We start from the raw sequence: 19,343 nt of genomic DNA, 5'->3' as shown, positions 1-19,343 counted from the left end.
CACGGTGTCCTCTCGGACGCTGGAGCCCTTGGTCTAGACCAGTGGTTCTCCACTCTGGCTGTGCGGTGGAGTCCCCAGGGGAACGAATTTTTTTTTTTTGAGATATAATTTACATACAGTAAGATGTGTAGATCTTAAATGTACAGCTCCATGACTTTAAAAAATTTTATTTATTTATTTATTTTTGACTGCTTTGGGTCTTCGTTGCTGTGCGTGGGCTTTCTCTAGTTGCGGCAAGTGGGGGCTTGCGGTGCACGGGCTTCTCATTGAGGTGGCTTCTCTTTGTTGGGGAGCACGGGTTCTAGGCGCGCAGGCTTCAGTAGCTGTGGCACACGGGCTCAGTAGTTGTGGCTTGCGGGCTCTAGAGTGCAGGCTCAGTAGTTGTGGCGCACAGGCTCAGTTGCTCCGCAGCATGTGGGATCTTCCCGGACCAGGGCTCAAACCCGTGTCCCCCGTGTTGATAGGCGGATTCTTAACCACTGCGCCACCAGGGAAGTCCAGTTCCATGACTTTTGAGAAACGTTTTTTAAAAATACCAATGTGTTGCAGGATCCCAGAAATTCTAGTTTAATTGTTTTGGGTGAGACCCGGCATTTCAAAATTTCTTTGCTTTTTTAATTACCCAGGGATTCCACTGTGAGGCCAGAGTGGAGAGGCACTGGGCTAGAGGCAGTCTGTCACCCGAGGACCCTGGAGCGGGAAGGAGACAGAGCAGCAGTAGCCAGTTGCCCAGGGTAGTGATGGGACCCAGCTGCCTAGGTCCCCACTTGGGGAGGAATGTGTCACAATTCTGAGGTGGTCTGCCAGCCTCTGAGAAGGTTCTGAAGACGTGTCTGACCCCCAGGAGCAACTGGAGCTTCAAAGACCTGGGAAAAGCCACACCCTGTCACTCAGGCTCTGAGGCTGATATTTTCTGTGCCTCAGTGCCCTGGGCATTTGCTCCTGGCCTTTGCATAGGTGGTCTCCTTTGCTTGGAATGTTCTTCCTTCTTCCCTTTTTTAGCTGGCCAGCTCCTGAAAGACTCCCCCTCAATATCACCTCCTCCAGGAAGCCTTCTTGGCCTTCACCCTACACACACACACACACACACACACACACCACACACCAGTCTGGGTTAATTGGCTTGCCCCTAAGTGTGCTAACATGGGTTCCCAGTGCCATGACACTTGATTCTTTTTCTTTTTTTTGGCCTTGCCACGCGGCTTACGGGATCTCAGTTCTCCAACCAGGGACTGAACCTGCGCACTTGGCAGTGAAAGCGTGGAGTCCTAACCACTGGACCATCAGGGAACCCCCATGACACTTGATTCTAATTGTCAGTTCTCCTGCCCATCCGTTCCCAGGAGCTCCTAGGGCGTAGGGCTGAGTTGGGACCTAGCCCAGAGTCTGGCACAGAGCAGCCTCAGGGAATATTTGAGGACAGATCCATCCCTGCTCCACAGGGGAGCCTTCCTTGCCTTCTCCGGGAACAGAGAGCACCACAGGTTGGGGGAAACAGCAAGCAGTCATCACTTATAGGGCACTTCTGTGTGCAGGGGCGGTACCTTGGTCTTTACAAGTGTGTCTCTTTTAATCCTCAAACCAACATTTCTGTGGTGGAAGTTGTTAAATGTTTTCACAGATGAAGGAAACTCCAAGAAGTTAAATAAATTGCTCAGGATGTGAGGGACAGATCCAGGCTCTGGAATCAGGCAGACCTGGGCCAGGTCCATGCCTCACTTGCCATGTGACCTTGGTCATTTTCTGAGCTTCAGTCTCCTCACCTGTAAGAGGTAATGGGATTTACTTCCCTGGAAGAGGATTAAATGGAAATCATGCATAGAAAAGCACAATGGGTAGCACAGAGTAAGTGCTAAAAATGTTGGCTGTTATTATTTCAGACAGGGAAAAAGAAAGGAGGCAAAGAATAGGTAATTTTTTCCCCTTTATCAAAGTGGCTTCTTTATTTCAAGAACAGAAAATAAAACTATCATTTGGGCAGCTGCTCCAGTTTTGTCCAAAATAATTTATTTACCAGCCTTACAAAAAAATATGTTGGCAAGAGAAAAATAAAAGTCCTGTAGGAGCAGGCAAGCCTCTCCTTCCTTCCGGCGGCTCCCCTGGGACCCTGCCAGAGAGTGGGGAGTTGGCTGAGGGGCGCCCCCAAGCCCAGGGTGGATCCAAGAGTAAGAGGTCTGGAAGTGGAGGACTGTCCTGAGTCCTCCTTGCCGTGGGGGCCGACCCAGCGGACACCGAGGCACTTGTAGGCAAAGGCTGGAGGCCCTCACCCCCTTGGGAGGGGTGAGGGCTGTGTCCTGGGAGGACAAGGTGGGGAGGAGGGGACGCTGAGGGCTGTCGGGGAGAAGCCGCCAGCTCAGTCGGTCTCTGAGGCGAGGCTCCTGGGCCGGGGCTGAGGGGGGATAACCGGGGGAGTGGGGGCCCTGCCTGCAGCCTCAGGGGCCCCTCCCTCCTCTGCGGCCGCCCCCAGGTCCACATCGGCAGGTGCGCTCAGAGAGACTGGGACGAGGGAGACTGGCCCCGGGGAGGCCGGGCTGGGGGAGGCTGGTGGGGGCCGGCTCTGGCGCCGGGCAGGCTGGGGGGCAGTGGGGGGCAACGGGGGTGGCACCGTGGGGGCCCGGAGGCTGCTGCCAACCAGACGGCGGGGCAGAGCCCGGGGGGTCGCAGGGCTGCCAGAGCCAGGGGGCGGGGGTGGGGCTGGAGGGGAGCCGCGGGTGCTGGAGACCTGGGGGGGCGGCATGGTGGGTCTGGCCGGCGCTGGGCGCTTGGCTGTGGAGGAAGGAGAGGGGAGGTTAGGCGTTCACACTGCCTGTGGCGAATCCCCAAGCTCGATGCCACCTTGGGATCTTCGAATCTGCGGTATCTGCCGTTTGCTCTGCCGGGAACAGTTTCCACGCTGGCTGCTCACCATTCGGGCCTCCGTCCACGTCTGTCCTCAGCTAGAGGGCCCCTCCCCCGCCCTGCCCCAGTTACTGGCATATTTTCCAGTCGTATTTTCTTCATGGGACTTCTTGCCCTCTGAAATGATCTCGTCAGTTTTAATTTTGCTCGATCATTGCTTGTCTCCCTGACTAGAATGTAAACTAAGTGAGGCCAGCTGATGTCCCGCTGGCTAGCGCAGTGTACGTGCTCAGTACAGGGCTGCTCAATAAAGAACTGCTGCGTGTTCCACCTGCCACCTGGGTCCTCCTCACTTCCTCTCAGAAGCCCACCAGAACTGCCCCACCCCAGCGCTCAGATCCCCCTGCACAGTCCAACCTCACAAGGCAGCCGAGGGGCTAGGTGGGGCAGGACATCTGGCCCCTGGTCCTAGCTCTGTCTCCACCCACTGGAGGGCCTGGGCAAATCACTTGCCCCCGGGAGCCTCAGTTTCTTCATCGGTGAGATAAGATGACAGCCTTGACCTCCCAGGGCTGACGTGAGGACCAGTGCAGGTGATGCTGTGACCGTCCTTTGACTTGTGCTCCAGTGAGCAAACATCCTGCTTGCACCCCATCCAGGAAAGGTGGCTAGAAGCCCCCTCCTGTAAGAAGATCCCTGTGCGACCTGCCAGCTCCTGCTGGTCCAGAGGCTCCTGATGCTGCTCCATCTACTCCCATCCAGGTGGAAAACTCTAGAGCCTCCTGGGCCGGGTGTCCCAAGTGTCCTAGTTACCCTGGCAGACTCTGCACCTGAACCCTCGGCCTCCTCACCTGCCTGGCTTTAGGCCACCTGAACAGGTGAATGCACCAAAGGGGCTCAGAAGGAGGCTACCAAACCACCACCACCACCACCACCGCCCTCCTTCGCTGTCTTTTGAAGACCCCCATCCTCCCTCTTCACTCTGTGATCCCTGGTCTTCTTGAGGGACTGAACTCCACCGCCCCCAACACTCAATCGCTGACCTTTATCGAGCATTTACTCTGTGCTGGGTATGGGCCAGGCAGCACCATTTAATTCTCCAAACAGCCCTACAAGGCAGGTGCAGTTATTGTCCCATTACACAGAGGAGGAAGCTGAGGCACAGACAGGTGAAGTCACCTGCCCAAGGTCACAGAGCTGGAATCTGAACCCAGAGTGTCCGGCAGCAAACCTGGGCCCTTAGCCACCTGGATTCCTGGTCTCCCCTGGCTGTCTGAAAACATGGGACAGTCTGGGATTGCCCGGCCCCTTTCCCTGCCCACCCTCTGCCCCCCTTCTCCTCCCACAGCCAACTCACTCCTCCGAGCCATGTCCTCTGTTGGGGTCGCTGCCTCCAGGGAGCTCCTACTGACCTTGGGGGAGGCTGGTCTGCGGGGTGCCTCAGACTCTGCCCTGCGAGGGAAGGAGAGGGTCAGGGTCAGCCTTGGCCATCACCCAGAGGACTCCTGGAATCCTGGGGAGATTCCCAGCCAACAGGCTGAGTTTGGGTCCTCCTAGGAGTTGTTCTCCACCACTTTGTGCCTGGGCCTGGGATCTGATAAGATGCTTCTGGCATGGGCCAGAGTTTGTATCCACTGAGCCCTGGCTGCTGTGTGACACTGCGACAGTGTCTGAGGTCCCTCATGTGACCAAGATGTGGGGTAGAAAGCAGGGCCTCCCCTGTATCTCAGCTCTCAGCCGCCACGTGATCTTTACGGGATGTTCTGGCCACTAGAAGCCGGAGAACGGACGAGAAGCAGGGGAGGAGGCCAGGGCTCATTCCTGGCTCTGTTCCGTTGGCTACTCCTTGGGGAGGCCTTTCCTGAGCCCCCCTTGCCTGACTCCTGTTCCCTGCTCGACCCCCCGACCCTGCTCTACTGTCCTTCGTAGCACACATCACCGCCTGACATTATACTGTGTCTTTATCGGTGTTCTGGTTGATTCTGTCTCCCCACTCCCAGGAATGCGAGCTCTAAGGGCAGCATTTGTCTGTCTTGCTCATCTGAGGAAATTCATGGTTTGGGCCCCAGCAATCTGTGATAACTGATCAATACCCGCTGGGTATGGAGGCAACATGGCACCATGTTAAACCTCCCGATTTAAAGGATCAAAGAGAAGACTGGAAGGTACAGAATTTACGCATTCCAAAATGATCAGTTCCCTAGTTCCCTAAATCTCCAGGGTCTGAAACAGCGCCTGGCACACAGTAGGTGCTCAGTAAAGAACCATATAACACAGAAGGGAACACATCAGAGGTTGAGAAGAATATGCCTCTGAGGTCTCTATCCTACCCACTCCAAACTGGGAAACCTGGTATTTGGGATGAAAATATAATAATTATATTTCCTAAAATGCTACTGGACACCCTGAGAGATGGTGTCTCAGGCTAGGCATCTCAAGGCCAGGACAGGGGCCATTCATACCCATCAGTCCTTACCTTTCCTTGAGAGCCACTGAGGCTGGGGCAGGGGCCGGAGCCAGAGCTGGTACAGGGGCCGGGGTGGGTGTGGCAATCGATGGAAGCTCCTCAGAAGCCGGCCTGTCGCTGACCTTGTCCTGGGGTGCAGGCGCTGAGAACAGGCCTGACACGTTGAAGTTGATATCTGCAGACAGAAGGGAGCAGATCTGAACTTACAGAGCTTCCGCAGGCCTCCCCTCCTCAGCCGGTGTTGGGACCACTTTCCCTTTCTCCGGATGTTGTCTGGACCATGTTTCGCCTTCCCACTCCCAGGTGGGCCTCACAAGAATCCCACGAAGCAGGCATCATCATCCCCATTTTACAGATGAGAAACTGAGGCTCAGAGTGGAGGAGCCATTTCCTCCAGGCCTCATGGTGAGTTTGCAGGGTTGCCAGGGACTGAAGCTGAGTCTGGAGGGCACCAAGCTGGGCAGATGAAGGCACAAAAAGGGACACGTTCACAAAGGCGGGAGCTTTACCTCCAGGGAAGAGGGTGTCTGCATTCTGTATCAGAGCCTCGACCATGCCCACCACCTGGATGGATGAGACGGAGGCTGCATCCAGCTGGGCCAGGTCCCTGGGACAAAAAGAAAGTGAAAGTGAGTCATCATTTAGCAAAGTCTAGTGACCCCAACTCTCTGGCCCTGTGCTGGGCACTGGGGACACAAGGATCAGGTGAATAACAACCCCTCACATATCACAGCTCTTTACAGTTTACAAAACATTTCTCCGTTTATTATCTCATGTAACTCCCAAAGCAAACATCCTCAATGTCTGTCTAGTTTCTCTCCAATTTACAGATGAGGAAATGAAGGTCCAGAGTGACTTCCTAAGGCCCATCTCTGGAAGGTGGGGGGGGGGGGCGCTAGAATCAGATCTCTGGGCTCCCAGCTCCCCGTAACAGGCCACCAAGCACCCCATTACTGCCTTTACCCAGAATGCCTATCTCCAAAGCCCCATGAGATCCATGATCCCTTTGGCTGCTCGTCACAGCAGCCTTGACAATTACTCCAAGGATGGGGAAACTGAGGCCCAGGGGAAAAGTAAGCAGCAGATGTTGGGGGGGGAGGGGACTGCCACCTTCCCCCCAACCTGTGGCCACTCACCCTTCTTTCTCAGGGGGCCACAGCAGGTTGGGCCCCAGGACAATGGCGATGTTGCTGGGTGTCATCTTGTTCACCTCCTGCGCCTCGGCCAGCAGTGCCAGGAACTTCATCAGGTACCTGGGGCGTGGGAGGGGGACTTGGACCAGGGGCAGGGCATCTTGGGCCATGAACACCCATGGATGCCCCCCAAGACCTGAGACTTCTCCAGCCTGGGATTGCCAAAGAGTGGCAAAGACACCACACAGGACATTTAGGAACATTTTTACTAGTTACATTAGCTGACCTACTGAACACCACCTACGTGTCAGGCACTAAGTTGAGAACCTCCCAGCCACCCTACAGAGTAGGGACTGTTATGCTCCAAGTCTTCCACATGAGGGTGCTGAGGCACAGAGAGTTAAATTGCTAGCCTAGGACCACATATTGGCAGAGGTGGGATTTAAAGCCGGGTGGTGTGGCTTCAAGGTTCAAGGTATGTGTTCAGTTCGATGTCTAGTATTAAAAAAATACAGTTAATACATCAAAGTGGTGTTTTCAGAAATATTGCTTAGGACAAGGATACCAGCCCACGGCCCTGACGTGGCAGCTGGGCCTTGGCTGGGGGAGGCCTGGGTGTGGGCTGGGGGCTCACCTGAGGTTGCTGAGGTTCTCACGGGGCAGGCGGCTGCACACCTCCTGGAGGGCCTCCAGCCGGGCTCCTGGCTCCTTCAGGCTGTGGACGGGGGAGAGACCTGGTGAGCCTGCCCTGGGTGGCCCCTCTGTAGCCTCATCCTCCCCAGCACCTGCCCCCCGCCATCCTCACCTGGCTGCCCTCATCCAGTCATCATAGAGGTCAAAGGTCATCAGGGGCTCCGGCAGCTCCCGCAGGTAGGACTTGAGGGCACCTGGAGTGGTGGCGGGGGCTCAGATGCAGCCCTCCAAGCCCCCAACTTTACCCCCAGTCCTCAGCTCTCTCCGTGTTAGGAAACTTTAGCTCTTGTTCACACTAACGTGTCTAGGTCTGATCATTTCTTTGGGCCACGGGCCCTTTTGAGAAAATGATGAAGCCTAGTGATGTTGTCCGCAGAAAAACATACACACGTTTCAGGGGGCTCACCATGAACCTCAACATTAAGGACTCCTATGTCTCCTCAGATGTCTTCTTGGCAGATTATCAGGCCTTAAGCCAAACTACCATGGGATCATTTCAGGCAGCTTCAGGGAAGGGATTTGGGGGGAAGGCTCTCCACCCAGGGCTCCTCAGAGCAGGTACCTGCCACAGCGTGGGGGTCAGAGCAGAACTCCTGCAGGCTGCAGGGGTCCGAGGCCATTGTCTGCTTGAGGCGCTTCAGCACCGAGGCCCCGGCGGCCAGACGGAAGAGGCCCTGAGGTGCGAGAGGGGGCAGGTGGGGATCACAGAGGGGTGGGCGGGGCAGGACACCCCGGTTGGGAGGCCCTGGCCCACTCATGGCCTGGAGTAGGCCTCGGGGGCCCACTGGGCTGGTGGGCAGAGTGAACACCACCGTATTCGTGGTTCCTCTCGACTCTTAAGGTCTAAGATTCTGAGCAAAAGGGGAAGTCTAGGGGCTTCCCTGGTGGCGCAGTGGTTGGGAGTCCGCCTGCCGATGCAGGGGACGTGGGTTCGTGCCCCGGTCCGGAAAGATCCCACATGCCGCGGAGCGGCTGGGCCCGTGAGCCATGGCCGCTGAGCCTGCGCGTCCGGAGCCTGTGCTCCGCAATGGGAGAGGCCGCAGCAGTGAGAGGCCCGCGTACCGCAAAAACAAAACAAAACAAAACCGGGAAGTCTGGGAGGAGCTCAGAAAAGTCGTGGGGAGACAGGAGTCTGGTTAGGAGTGAAAGGGAGATAGGAGGCCCAGCAGGACTGTCCTGAAGCCTAGGTCTGTCTTTGGGTGTGGTCCACCTCCTAAGGGTCTGTCCTTAGGAAAGCAGCCGATACACTAGCACGACCGAGGTGCAAAGGATGGATGAGGGCAGCGTGTGGCTGTGACTCATGTGGAGTCTCCGGCTTCACCGCCACTTTCTCACCTGCTGGGCACGTCTACCCATTGGCCTCTGCCTCCCCCTTGCAAAATGGAGCCAATGAGGGCTCCCTCCAAGGGTTATTGGGATAATCCAATGGAACAAGGGGCGCAAAGGGCTGATGGCACAGTGCCCGGCCCACGTGAGCATCGTTAAGTGGGAGGTGGTATCAGTTCAGCAGCAGGAGGCCACACCTTCTCCCGGCACCTGTACGCTAATGGTGAGATTACAGGTCCCAGCGACGGGCAGCGTGTGGGAGGTGTGGGACCGAGTGAGGGCCCTGGTGTTCCTTCCCCACCCACTCCAGTGAGCCCCACCTCTTCCTTCATGCCCTCAGAAAGCAGCATCATGACGCAGGCCTCGATGGGCAGGGCGATGTCCCGGCCCAGCTCTCGCAGGTGGGTTCCCAGAGGCATCCCATACACCCTGGAGAAGGGGGTGGCCATCATCGAGGGGGAGGGGTCTGCAGGGACGAGACAGATCAGCGGCCCAGGGTCCTCCCACCTCTGAGCATCGAGGTCAGGGCAGACAGGGGCACCCCCAGACGTTCTCAAGGGGCTACCACCTCCCTCCTGACCACCCATGCCACACATCCTGAAATTATCCAACACATCTCTTGAATCCGCCCACCTCCACTGCCCCCACCCCAGTCCGGGACACAGTCACCTCCCTCCTGCCTCCTAACAGGGTTCCAGTCCTGCCCCTTCATTCCATCCTCCACGCAGCCGGAGCAATCTCTTCATCGCAAATCTAATTGAGCGCTCCCCTGCTCAGAACTCATCCCTGGCTCCCTGCTGACTTTCGTGATGGAGTGCAAGCTTCTTAACATGCCCCAAGCAGGGTGGGGGTCAGGGGTGGGGGTCGGGGCCTGCCTGTGTCCCCACCTGTTTGGCTGTGGTTCTCCCTCAGCTCAGCCAGGGCCGTGTCCAGCGAGCTCAGAGACTTGCGATGGTAATCGGCCTGAATCTCCATGAGCTATGGGGACAAGGGGGCACCCCCGGGGGGAAGTGAGGGAAGCTGAGCCTCCCCCAGGGGCCACAAACGCAGACACCCCTCCCTCCCACCATCTTGCAGGGGGTCTCAGTGGCCCCTGAGCTCCGGGTGGCAGGAGCCTGGTCTTGGACTCACGTGGATAAAGTAGTTGGCATAGGTGTCCTCCTTGGTGGCAAAGTGGTACAGATCGGCCAAGTACTCGTCCTTGGGGACAGAGAGGGGAGGGCTTATACCAGCGAGGCTGGGGCCCAGCGGGGAAGCTTGGAGGGGATAGCAACTTGCCCAAGCTGTACGGGGAGGGTCACAACCAGCTCTCCTCTCACTGCTTACGGTTTGCTCCTGGGGCCAGCCCGCAGGGACCCCTTTGAACTCTTGGGGAGCTTTTACAGCTTCTAGTCCTCTTCTCTGTGTCCCTATATCCTCAGCACAGTGCCTTGTGTTACTCACCCCTCATTTGTTCACCCACCCTTCATTCATTCATTCACTCACTTAGCAAACGCACTGAGACTCCGGTGAACAGGCATCTCTCCCTCCCAGGTGTTATGCGTATGGTATAGACAGAAGTGGCTACAAAGTGATGGCTAAGTACACAGACCTTGGAGCCTGACAGCCTGGGTTCAAATCCCGGCTCTGCTGCTTCCTAGCTATGTGGCCTGGGGCAAGTCACGTCACCTCTCTGAGCCTCAGTTTTGCCATCTGAGAAATGGGGACAGCACCCACCCGTGCCACCACCACACATGCAGGAAGTCCAAGTGCCCCTCACCTTGCACTGCTCCACCTTCCTCTTCAGCTCCTCCTCCTCCTCCTTCAGCATCTCCACCTTGTTGGCTGTGGTGGTATAACTGCCCGGGCCGCCACCCAGGCCCTGGCCACTGCCTGAGTTCTTAGCTGCCTGACAGAGCCTGGGGATGATCCCAAGGTGGGGTGGTTACGTCCCCATCGCATGTCCAGAGCCAAGGGCCCCTCCATAGGCCTGACCACATAGGATTCCGGAATTTATAGATGCAAATCCCAGAGCTGAACTGGCCTTGGGTCTCTGCCCACCCTGGGCAGAGTGCTCTGGCGCACCCCCTGGTGGTGGGCTTTGTGATCATGGCCACGCACCTCCAGAGTGGAGGGTGGGGCCCCTCCCGCCATCCAGGGATCTTGGAGGATTGTTTACGGCTATCCCGGGCTTTTGGGTACCCCAGCTGGCACAAGCATACGCACATACGCGCACAGAGGCACCCTCACATGCACTGTCCCCATATGTCTTCCTAAGGACCAGGCGTGTGCACAAGGACACACACTGTACTCGGTGGGCCCTGCAGCGTCTTCCTGGTGGGGGAAGGGCCTCGAAGCTCTGTGGCCGCATCCGCAGGCTGAAGTAGGCGTGAACCTCACCTAGAGGCTGTGGCTCCCACCTGCTCTTGAGTGTGTTCCAGTCAGACACCAGCTTCTGCAGGCTCTTCTTGTGCTTGAGGATGGCTGGCAGCTCCTCCTGGGGGCGGGCACAGGAAGGGTTCAGCGGGCTGCGGAGGTGGGAGCTGGAGGCTGGGGAAGCTGGGGGCAGAGGGAGGGGGCAGGGTCACCTCACTCAGCCTGTTGAGCGGCTGCAGGACGTCCCGCTCCAGGGTCATCTCAAACTCAGCCAGGATGCGAGCAAGCTGGTTCTGAATGGCACAGCTCATCTCCAAGGCCTTCCTGTGGACACAGCACCCAGTGGGCCCGGGCTCCCACAGCCCCTCACCCCCCTCTGGAGAGACTGGGCAGGGGGGCCTCCTCCCTCCCCATCACCCCCTGTCTCTTCTATCTCTCCTTCGTCTTCACTGAGCCCAACGCCCTTGCAGGCCTGGCCGCCCTCACTGACCTGGACACTGTTCCCAGCCCGGACACTGTTCCCAGCCCAGACACTCTTCCCAGCCTGGTCATCCTTCCACCGTGGATGCCCTCCCTGACTGGGACCCTCTCCTGACCCAGATCCCTCCTTGGCATCTCCAGGTGAGGGCCAAGGTCCCTGTCCGTGCTCACCCCATGCTGGAATCGGGGTCCAGCTCCTTGAAGCTCTCGGCCATCGTGGTGGACAGAGCCATGAGGGGAAGCTTCTTCTGCAGGGAAGGGCAGGGCCGGCTGTGAGCGTGAGCGCGTGTGCTCGCCCACTGGGTTGCTTCCACGCCCCTGCCTGAGCACATGGCGAGTCTCCTAGGGGCAGAATCCCCACCAAGGCCCTGGGCGTGGACAGGGGAGGCGGGAACCCAGGAGGGCCACGGACACAGGTGACAGTAGAAGCAGGAAGATGACAAGGCACGGTGGAGGTGACAGCTCCCCGTAACCATGTACAGAGCCCCCACCCATCTGAGGCCCCCCTGCCCCCTCCCAGAAGCCACATGATTGGGCAGGAAGGAGTAATGGACCAAGTCCCATCACTGAATGGAAAACTAAAAACAGAGGGCATGGAGCTTGCCCCAGTTCACAGTTAGAGGGAGGGCGGAGGAGCCAGGAACACAACCTCAGAGTGGGCCCTCTCCCCTGCCGCAGGGCATCTGTGGCTGACCCAGCCCCTGCGGAGCTCAAAACCCTCCACGGTTCCCTATTGCTCTGGCCACACGGAACTGTTGCCCAGTTACAAGTTTGCCCCCCACATTCCTGCCTAGCGTTGTAGAGAGCACCAGCTTAGGTCAGGGAGACCAGAATTCGAATCTCAGTTTTGCCACTTACTAGCTGTGTGACCTTGAGTGGGTCCCTTTACCTCTCTGTCTCTGTTTCCTCCTCGGTACACAGTGCTAATAAGGGCAGCCTCCTCCTAAGGCTGTTTTCACATTAAGTGAGGCAATGCATGGAGATATCCTAGTAACAGACTAGCAGTAATCAGTCCATAAATACTGGCTACTGGTTAACACCAGTGAGTAACACTCAAAATCCAGCTCAAATACCACTTCTTTCAGGAAGCCCTCATAGACTGCCCAGTTGTGAGCACCTGCTCTGGGTGCTGATTGGACAGAGAGGTTCAGGTGCTGTCAGAAGCCTGGCTGTGGCTCAGAAGATTGGTGCAGGCGGGCGGCGTCAAGAAGGGGATGGGGAAGAAATAGGACCTCATGAGTGGGGTGCCGGAGGAGCCTTGGGACAGAGCAGTCTCCACCCCCTTGGTGCCAGAGACTCAGACTAGTGGGGAGACCCCAGCCCCGACCCCGCTGCCCCACTGGACAGAGGTGTCCTGCCCAGGCCCCTCCTCCCTGGGACCCCCACTCACCACCCGCTTGTCCATGTCCGCCCCGCTCTGGCCCTGCAGACAGGCCTGCAGCCGTTTGTGGACATTGTGGGCTGCTCGCTTGGCCGGCTCCAGTCGCTGCTCCACCTGGGAGGGGGTCCAGGGGTTATGGATCGTGGGGGGCTGTTGTCCCCCATGCCCCACTGTCCTGTTCTCCCCCAGAGCAGGAACTACCTTTCTCTTCCCTCCTCCTGGGGACCCTGTTGCCAACAGCATTGGAATGACTCAACTCGGGCCCCCAACTGGCATCCCTGCCTGGCCCTCTGCTGACAGCCTGCATGGGCCTGCCCTGCCACCCGCTGCCGGCCCAGGCACATACCTGCTGCAGGTCCTCCCCCAGGAACTCGGCAGTCTCCGGGGTGCTGCAGAGGGAGACAGCTTCTGCTGAGCTGGCCCAGGTTAGGAAACCCCCGCCTCCTCCTGCCCCCCCACTGCAAACAGGGCACCTGAACCCCAGATGCTTCCAGTGCCCCTCCCAGTCAGGCCGCCCTGGGTGGCCCGCCTGCCTCATCCCCGTCGGAACACATTCCATGGGGGCGGGAATAGGATACCGGGCTTTTTCCTCCTCCACCCAGGGCTGTGTCCCCAGAGAGGGCGGACGAAACCGAAGCGGGGACTGGGGGCGCCTCTCTCTTCTGCTGACCTGGGGAGAGGAGGCCCGGGCTGCCCCAAGAACAGGAAGTGTGCGAGCTCAGACTCCTGGGCTGTTGGTTACAAAGGGCTCTGGACTGTGGTGGTGGGCAGGTCCTGGGCCCCTGCCCGGGGACACCTGGGGACACTAAGGCTCCGAGCAAGTCGGCCTGACTGTCCACGCTCATATAGGCATCTGTGCCAGTGTGTGCCTACAGCAGGTCTGTGGGCACCCAGTCCGCTCCCCTGAGCCCAGGGAATGAGAAACTCCCAGCGCAGGGGGAAGAGGAGAGAAGACAGGCCCTGGGAGCTCCCCAAATTTCCGCCCTCCACACCACCAGCTCAGGGACTGTGGTGGGAATGTGGGGATGTTTCCACCTGAGGCTGAGAAAAGCAGAAGCAAGACAGAGAAGCAAGGACGCCTCTGGGCTGGAGGACGGCGGGAAGAGGCGCAGGGCAGGGCAGGGGCGGCCCCTCCTCCCATCGCTGCCAGGACCCTATCTCTGCTGCTCCCCCAAGGTCTGGGGCCCTGACCATCCCTCCCCCGCAGGCAACCAGAGATGGTTAACAGTCCCCCCTTGTACAGAGGGGACAAGTGAGGCCAGGGAGGACCGTCCACTCAGGGGCTCATGGAGACAGAGAAGACCCAGCATCCTTGATCCTCCACCCACCCTCCAGTCAGGGGTAGAGGTGCCCCTTCCCCCAAAGGTCAGCGCCTGCCCCTCCTGCTCTGGCTAGGAGAGGGGATGGCATTCAGAGGGGAGGAAAAGAGGTGGCCAGTCAGAAGGTGGCTGTGCAGCTGTCCTCAGTCTCCCCCCGGCCTCCCACCTCCTCTAGGGTCCTGCCGGGTGAGAATGGGACTGGAAGGGAAGGGGTTGCCACTCACCGTCCCAAGCTGCCCGTGTGGGCCAGCTGCCGCATGCGATGCAGCTGCCTCTTCATCATCTTGGGGGCGGGCTGAGGCTGCGGGGTCACGGTGGGGGTCGAGGGCCCGACAGCCCCCGGCCCAGCCTGCCTCTGCCCGCGGCGCCTCTCTCGCCCCGGGTGGGTGGGCGGCGCTCTCCGCTTCCTGGGCCAGCCGCGCTCTCGCTGCAGCTCACTCTCTCCTCCCCCGCTGGCGACTCCGCCCCCGGCCCCCAGGTCACTCCTCTCTCCAAGTTTGTTTTCTCGCTCTTTCGCGTCTTCCGGGCCCCCCAAGGGCGCCCCCCCTTACGGTCCCGGCGAGTGTGGGTCCGCCGGCCGCCTGGAGATCCACAGGTTGTGCGCGCGGCCCCTCCTCCCCGCTCCTCCCCGCCCAGCCCCGGTGGCGGGAAGCAGGTAAGCCCGTTCCTGCCACCGCGCCTGCCCGGCTTCCTGGGTTCCTGCCCCACCCTCCGGCCTGCAAGCCCTGGGTATAAATAACCTTGGCATCCTCTTAAAGGGAAAACAGCGTTCCATGTTTAGGAGGCAGAGGCCAAGGACAGGCCCATCTAGGCCTCCCAAAGGATGCTGTCCTAGACTCCCTTCCGGAAGGACCTCCTGGTCACCTTGAGCTAAAGGTCAACCCCTGCTCCCCTGCTGGAAGATGGGCTGGAGGCTTTGGCTTCCTGGGGCCACGATGCTGCAGCGTGCCCTTGGACAACTCCCTGGCACTCTGGACTCACAGTCTCTAATGGCCTGTGGGTCAGCTGTCCTGACGCTGCCCACCTGGAAGAGTGGATAAGACACTCCTGCCTGCTCCTCCAGCACCCATGCTTCTGCTCCCATCGCCCTTTTCACGGGGGTCCCCACCACCCTCCAGCCACAGCGAAACCTCCCAGAGCAGTTCCCTGACACCCTGCTGTCTTCCAGCCCCAGCCACGAGTTTCCGCTGTCTGTGAAATCCCTTCCCCGGCAGACTTCCTCAGTCCCTGCCCTAACTTCTTGTAAGGCAAGGACGTGGATACTGCTCTGACCTCCCCAAACTCAGTACTGTAGTAATTTCTTCGGCTCTCCACCCAAAACACACCGGGACATACAGCAGATGCTCCATAACTGCCAGTTAATACAAGATGAGAGCCTTTGGCAAACAGTAGGCTCTTCTTACTCTGAACCCCTGTACCCCTTGGGCATCAGGAGCTCCGGGGTGGGGGGGTGGGGAGAGAGGGAGGGGCCTGGGGTAGGGTCCTAGCACACCTACTGCACTTTGCCTTGTTGGAGTTTCAGTTCAGTTTGAGGGTTACTTGAGCACCTACTGTGTGTGGGTGGGCAGACTGGGCACTTCTGAGGGCAGGACCTCCACCTCAGACATCTCAGTGTGCCCCGGGCCCAACATGGGCCTGGCACACAGTGGGCACGTGCTGGACACTGGCCACCCCTCCAACTCTCCAAAGGGAGAGCCAGGCAGACCCTGGTGGGATGGGGAGGGGCTGCAAAGGGGACCTGAGTGTGGAATCCTGGCCGGAAGTTGGGAGGCTCCTGGATCAAAGGCTTAGGCCAGGATGAGGGGATTGATGCCAGGCTAGGTTTCCTTGCCCACTTCCCCTTCTCCCAGCTGGAAGGCCCCTGGAGGGGATTCTAGGGTGGGCAGGGCTTGAGGAATGCCTCGATGGAGGGAGACATCAGAGTCCAGTATAGACTTGGCTTCTGTTTTTTATTTTTTTTTGGCTGTGTTGGGTCTTCGATGCTGCGCGTGGGCTTTCTCTAGGTGCGGTGAGCGGGGGCTACTCTTCATTGCGGTGCGTGGGCTTCTCATTGCGGTGGCTTCTCTTGTTGCGGAGCGCGGGCTCTAGGCTCACGGGCTCAGTAGCTGTGGCTCGCGGGCCTAGTTGCTCCACAGCATGTGGGATCTTCCTGGACCAGGGTCCGAACCTGTGTCCCCTGCGTTGACAGGCGGATTCTTAACCACTGCGGCACCAGGGAAGTCCTGACTTGGCTTCTTAAAATGTGGCGCTGCGCTTTGCAATGTCTGGGTTCTAGTCCTGGCCTCTCCACCTCCCTCACTGGACAGATCCCAGAACTTGGTGGTGACTCAGTTTCCCCTGTCTCCGCAATGCGCACAACCTACTGTGTGCAGAATTAGGAAACTGAAGACTCCCAAGGCAGCAACTTGACACCAGGTGCCACTGTCCTGCCATTTGGGAAATCTCCAGGCTACATGGTGTCCCCATCCTGTTCCAGCCCTGCCTCTGGCCCAGACCACACTGGTCTGGGCTCGTCCACTTCCCCAGCTGTTCTAAAGGTCCTTGAGGGCAAGGCCTGGCTTCTACCCCTGTCCCTCTTAGTCTTGCCTGGGCCTGAGCCCCCAGCTGCAGCCTGGGGAGGGGTCAATCTATGTGGGCTATAGCAACAGCTGCTGTGGAAACAACTGAGCCGTATAATCAGGCCACGTGAGCGCTGGGCCTCCCATCTGGGCTCCAGACTCCCCTCCAGCCAGGCCCAAGAGCCTTTGCAGGAAGGGCACCTGGCTCCTCCATGTCCAGCCTGGATGGGGCTGCTGTACCTTTTAGCTGGGTAAGGGGTATATGTTTTAGGGTATATTTAGGCTCGAGCACACTCAGATGTTGAATCGTGAAAAGGTTGGAAGCCCTGAAGTTTGGGTCATTGGCTGTTCTTTCGAAGGATGTTGTCATCAGAGACTTCTGGACTCAGAGGTTTCAATCAGTGGATATTGAGATCATAGTTTTAGAACTGCAGATGCGGAAGGGGACCTCAGAGGTCACCAGCCAACCCCTTCTCTAATGACTTGCTGGGTCTCCTCCTGAGGAGGGCCTGGGCCTTGTGTGGCTTAGGCTGAAATCAGGGGCCTAGCAATATGCCATAGTCACAGGAGCTCAATAAACACAGCCGACTTGAATGGCAAGCGAAGACATCGCATCGATGGACGTTTATTTCCAACGCAAGAGACAGAGCTTACTGGTGTGGATGGAGCTGGCTGGCTGGGCTCAGCCTCTCACCAGCTGGGTGACCTGGGGTGAGGTAGTTCACCTTTCTGAGCCTGTGTCCTCCTCGGTAGCTTGAGAATAATAGCATCTACCTGATGGGTTGTGAGGGTTAAATAAATTAATTTGTAAACTACTTAGGACAGTGCCTGGCCCTGTTTATTATTCAGCCTGCGAAGTCAGTAACGGAAAGACCTTTTAACCCCCGTTCCTGCCTCAGTTTCCCCCTAAATGTGTCCTGCAGCTTGGGGTCAATGGCATTTATTGTCATGTGCTTCAGCACATCCTCCAGTGAGGTTGGTGTCATGTGGTTTTATTTATTTATTTTAAAATTAATTAATTTTTGGCTGTGTTGGGTCTTCCTTGCTGCAGGCGGGCTTTCTCTAGTTGCGGCGAGCGGGGGCTACTCTTCGTGGCGGTGCATGGGCCTCTCATTGTGGTGACTTCTCTTGTGGAGCGCGGGCTCTAGGCGCGCCAGCTTCAACAGTTGTGGCACGTGGGCTCAGTAGTTGTGGCACACGGGCTTAGTTGCTCTGCAGCATGTGGGATCTTCCCGGACCAGCTCGAACCCGTGTGCCCTGCATTGGCAGGGGGATTCCTAACCACTGCGCCACGAGGGAAGCCCTCGTGTGGTTTTATAGGTGAGCAGACCCAGGCTCCTGGCCCAGGTCCCTAGCCGGCTAAGTGGTAGAGGCCAAGTTAGAAAGCAGATCTGACAGGCTCCAAAGCATCCATGTGCTCTCCTGCTGTACCAGATGGCACTGCCTGAAGACTCTAGAAATGCTGGTCCCTGCCCGCCCCCCCCCCCCCGCACCCCCCCGCCTTAATCCCTGCGGCTGCTTCGGGGGGCCCAGAGGCTTCATTGCAGATTGTCTGCCAAAACCCGCAACGGTCTGGGAAACGTCTGCTGCTGAAGCTCCAGCAGGATGTGGGCAGGGAGGCCAGTGGCTGGCACTGAGGCGGTGGTAGCAGGGGTCAGCTGTGGGGCCGTGGGACTGAACAGGAACATCCCACTTCAGACACTTGAGAAATTGTTTGTGGCCGTATCACTGCTGCCCTCCAAGGGGAGGCTTCTGCCCAGAGCAGTTAGGCATGTGCTGTCACTTCTGGGGCTCCGAAAACTTCCTTGCCTCCTCCTCCAGCCAAAAGGACTTACTGGGGAACCCCAAGTGGGGCTGAGGCACGGGGACTCCACCGCAAGCCTGACAGCCCTGGAGGGCGTGTGCCCCTAACCCGGGCCCCAGAGGACGGTAGCTGATGGGGGGGGTGGGGGGGTGCGATGTGCAGTCAGGGTGGCCACCTCAAGGACTCCTGGTCACATCTGGGCCCTAACATATGCCCTCAAGCACTTTATAAGCTCCCTGAGCCTCGGTTTCCCATTTTCACAGGGCAGCTGGAGGGAGGGGCTGCGTGCTGCCGGCCTAGAGCAGCGCTGGGCTAGAGCTGGTTCCCCTCTTATCTGCCTTGCTGGGCCCGTGTCCCCGCCAGGAGGCCCGCGGAGAATGGGGGCAGGGGCATCAAGAGGACTGCAGGGACAGGCTCCCCAGGCAAGCGGTGGCTTCTGTTTCTCTTGGCTGCTATGAACAGACGAGCCCAGTGTGCTGTGGTTATTTAAAAAAAAAAACAAAACAAAAAAAGAAGAGCTGCTGCCTTCAGCCACACAAATAGAAGTGGAAGTGTGCCTTCAAGGCCTGGGAAGTCCCACTGCTTCTGGCATGGGTGGGGGTGGGGGTGACCCTTGCAGAGACAGAGAACACTCCTGCGTGTACCCCCTTCCAGCCTGAGGTCTCCAGGGGCTCTGGACCTGTGTCTGGATTGACATGCAGTATTTGGGGGATGCCTCCTCCAGGTGGTGAAAGCAAAGGGTCCCCTCCTCTGATCAGACACCCCCTCTAGCCCCTCAGACAGGTGCGGGCTCCTGCGGCAGCTCCCATGTGCATCTCCCTCCCAGCTCTCAGCGGTCATGCTCCTGGCTCAAGGGTCCCGTGCCAGGCTGTGAGCTCTGAGGACAGGGCTGCTCAAGAGGCACTTGCAGGACAGACAGGCAGACAGCTGGATGGGTGGCCTAGGAACAGGGAAAGGTGGTCAGAAAGACTGAAGGGATCTCCCTGTCC

General features: G+C 58.4%; 1 protein-coding gene across 2 annotated transcripts; it reads right to left on the bottom strand.

Annotated features, from left to right (window-relative positions):
* Positions 1-1,911: 1,911 nt before the first annotated feature.
* Positions 1,912-14,544, bottom strand: SH3BP1 (SH3 domain binding protein 1). 2 transcript variants are annotated; one of them, XM_089921294.1, is made up of 18 exons: positions 14,217-14,538; positions 13,020-13,062; positions 12,683-12,787; positions 11,464-11,540; positions 11,025-11,136; positions 10,857-10,933; positions 10,217-10,355; positions 9,589-9,657; positions 9,345-9,435; positions 8,778-8,923; positions 7,694-7,805; positions 7,244-7,325; positions 7,073-7,153; positions 6,442-6,558; positions 5,815-5,912; positions 5,315-5,480; positions 4,185-4,290; positions 1,912-2,107 (listed from the first exon to the last, which is right to left on the bottom strand). In XM_089921294.1, exons 1-18 carry the CDS (start codon positions 14,273-14,275, stop codon positions 1,970-1,972), a joined length of 1,818 nt encoding a protein of 605 aa, XP_089777420.1. In that variant the 5' UTR covers positions 14,276-14,538; the 3' UTR covers positions 1,912-1,969. The 2 variants fall into 2 exon arrangements, with proteins under 2 accessions (XP_089777420.1, XP_022452301.1); XM_022596593.3 differs by lacking the exon at positions 1,912-2,107 and adding an exon at positions 2,233-2,766 and having other exon boundaries at positions 4,196-4,290; positions 14,217-14,544.
* Positions 14,545-19,343: the final 4,799 nt, after the last annotated feature.

The sequence above is a fragment of the Delphinapterus leucas genome, chromosome 11 (genome assembly GCF_059928025.1).
Source record: "Delphinapterus leucas isolate spDelLeu-1000000601 "Yukka" chromosome 11, BTC_Dleu_Yukka2, whole genome shotgun sequence".
Taxonomy (NCBI): Eukaryota; Metazoa; Chordata; class Mammalia; order Artiodactyla; family Monodontidae; genus Delphinapterus; species Delphinapterus leucas.
This window is presented reverse-complemented; position numbering and strand designations above follow the sequence as displayed.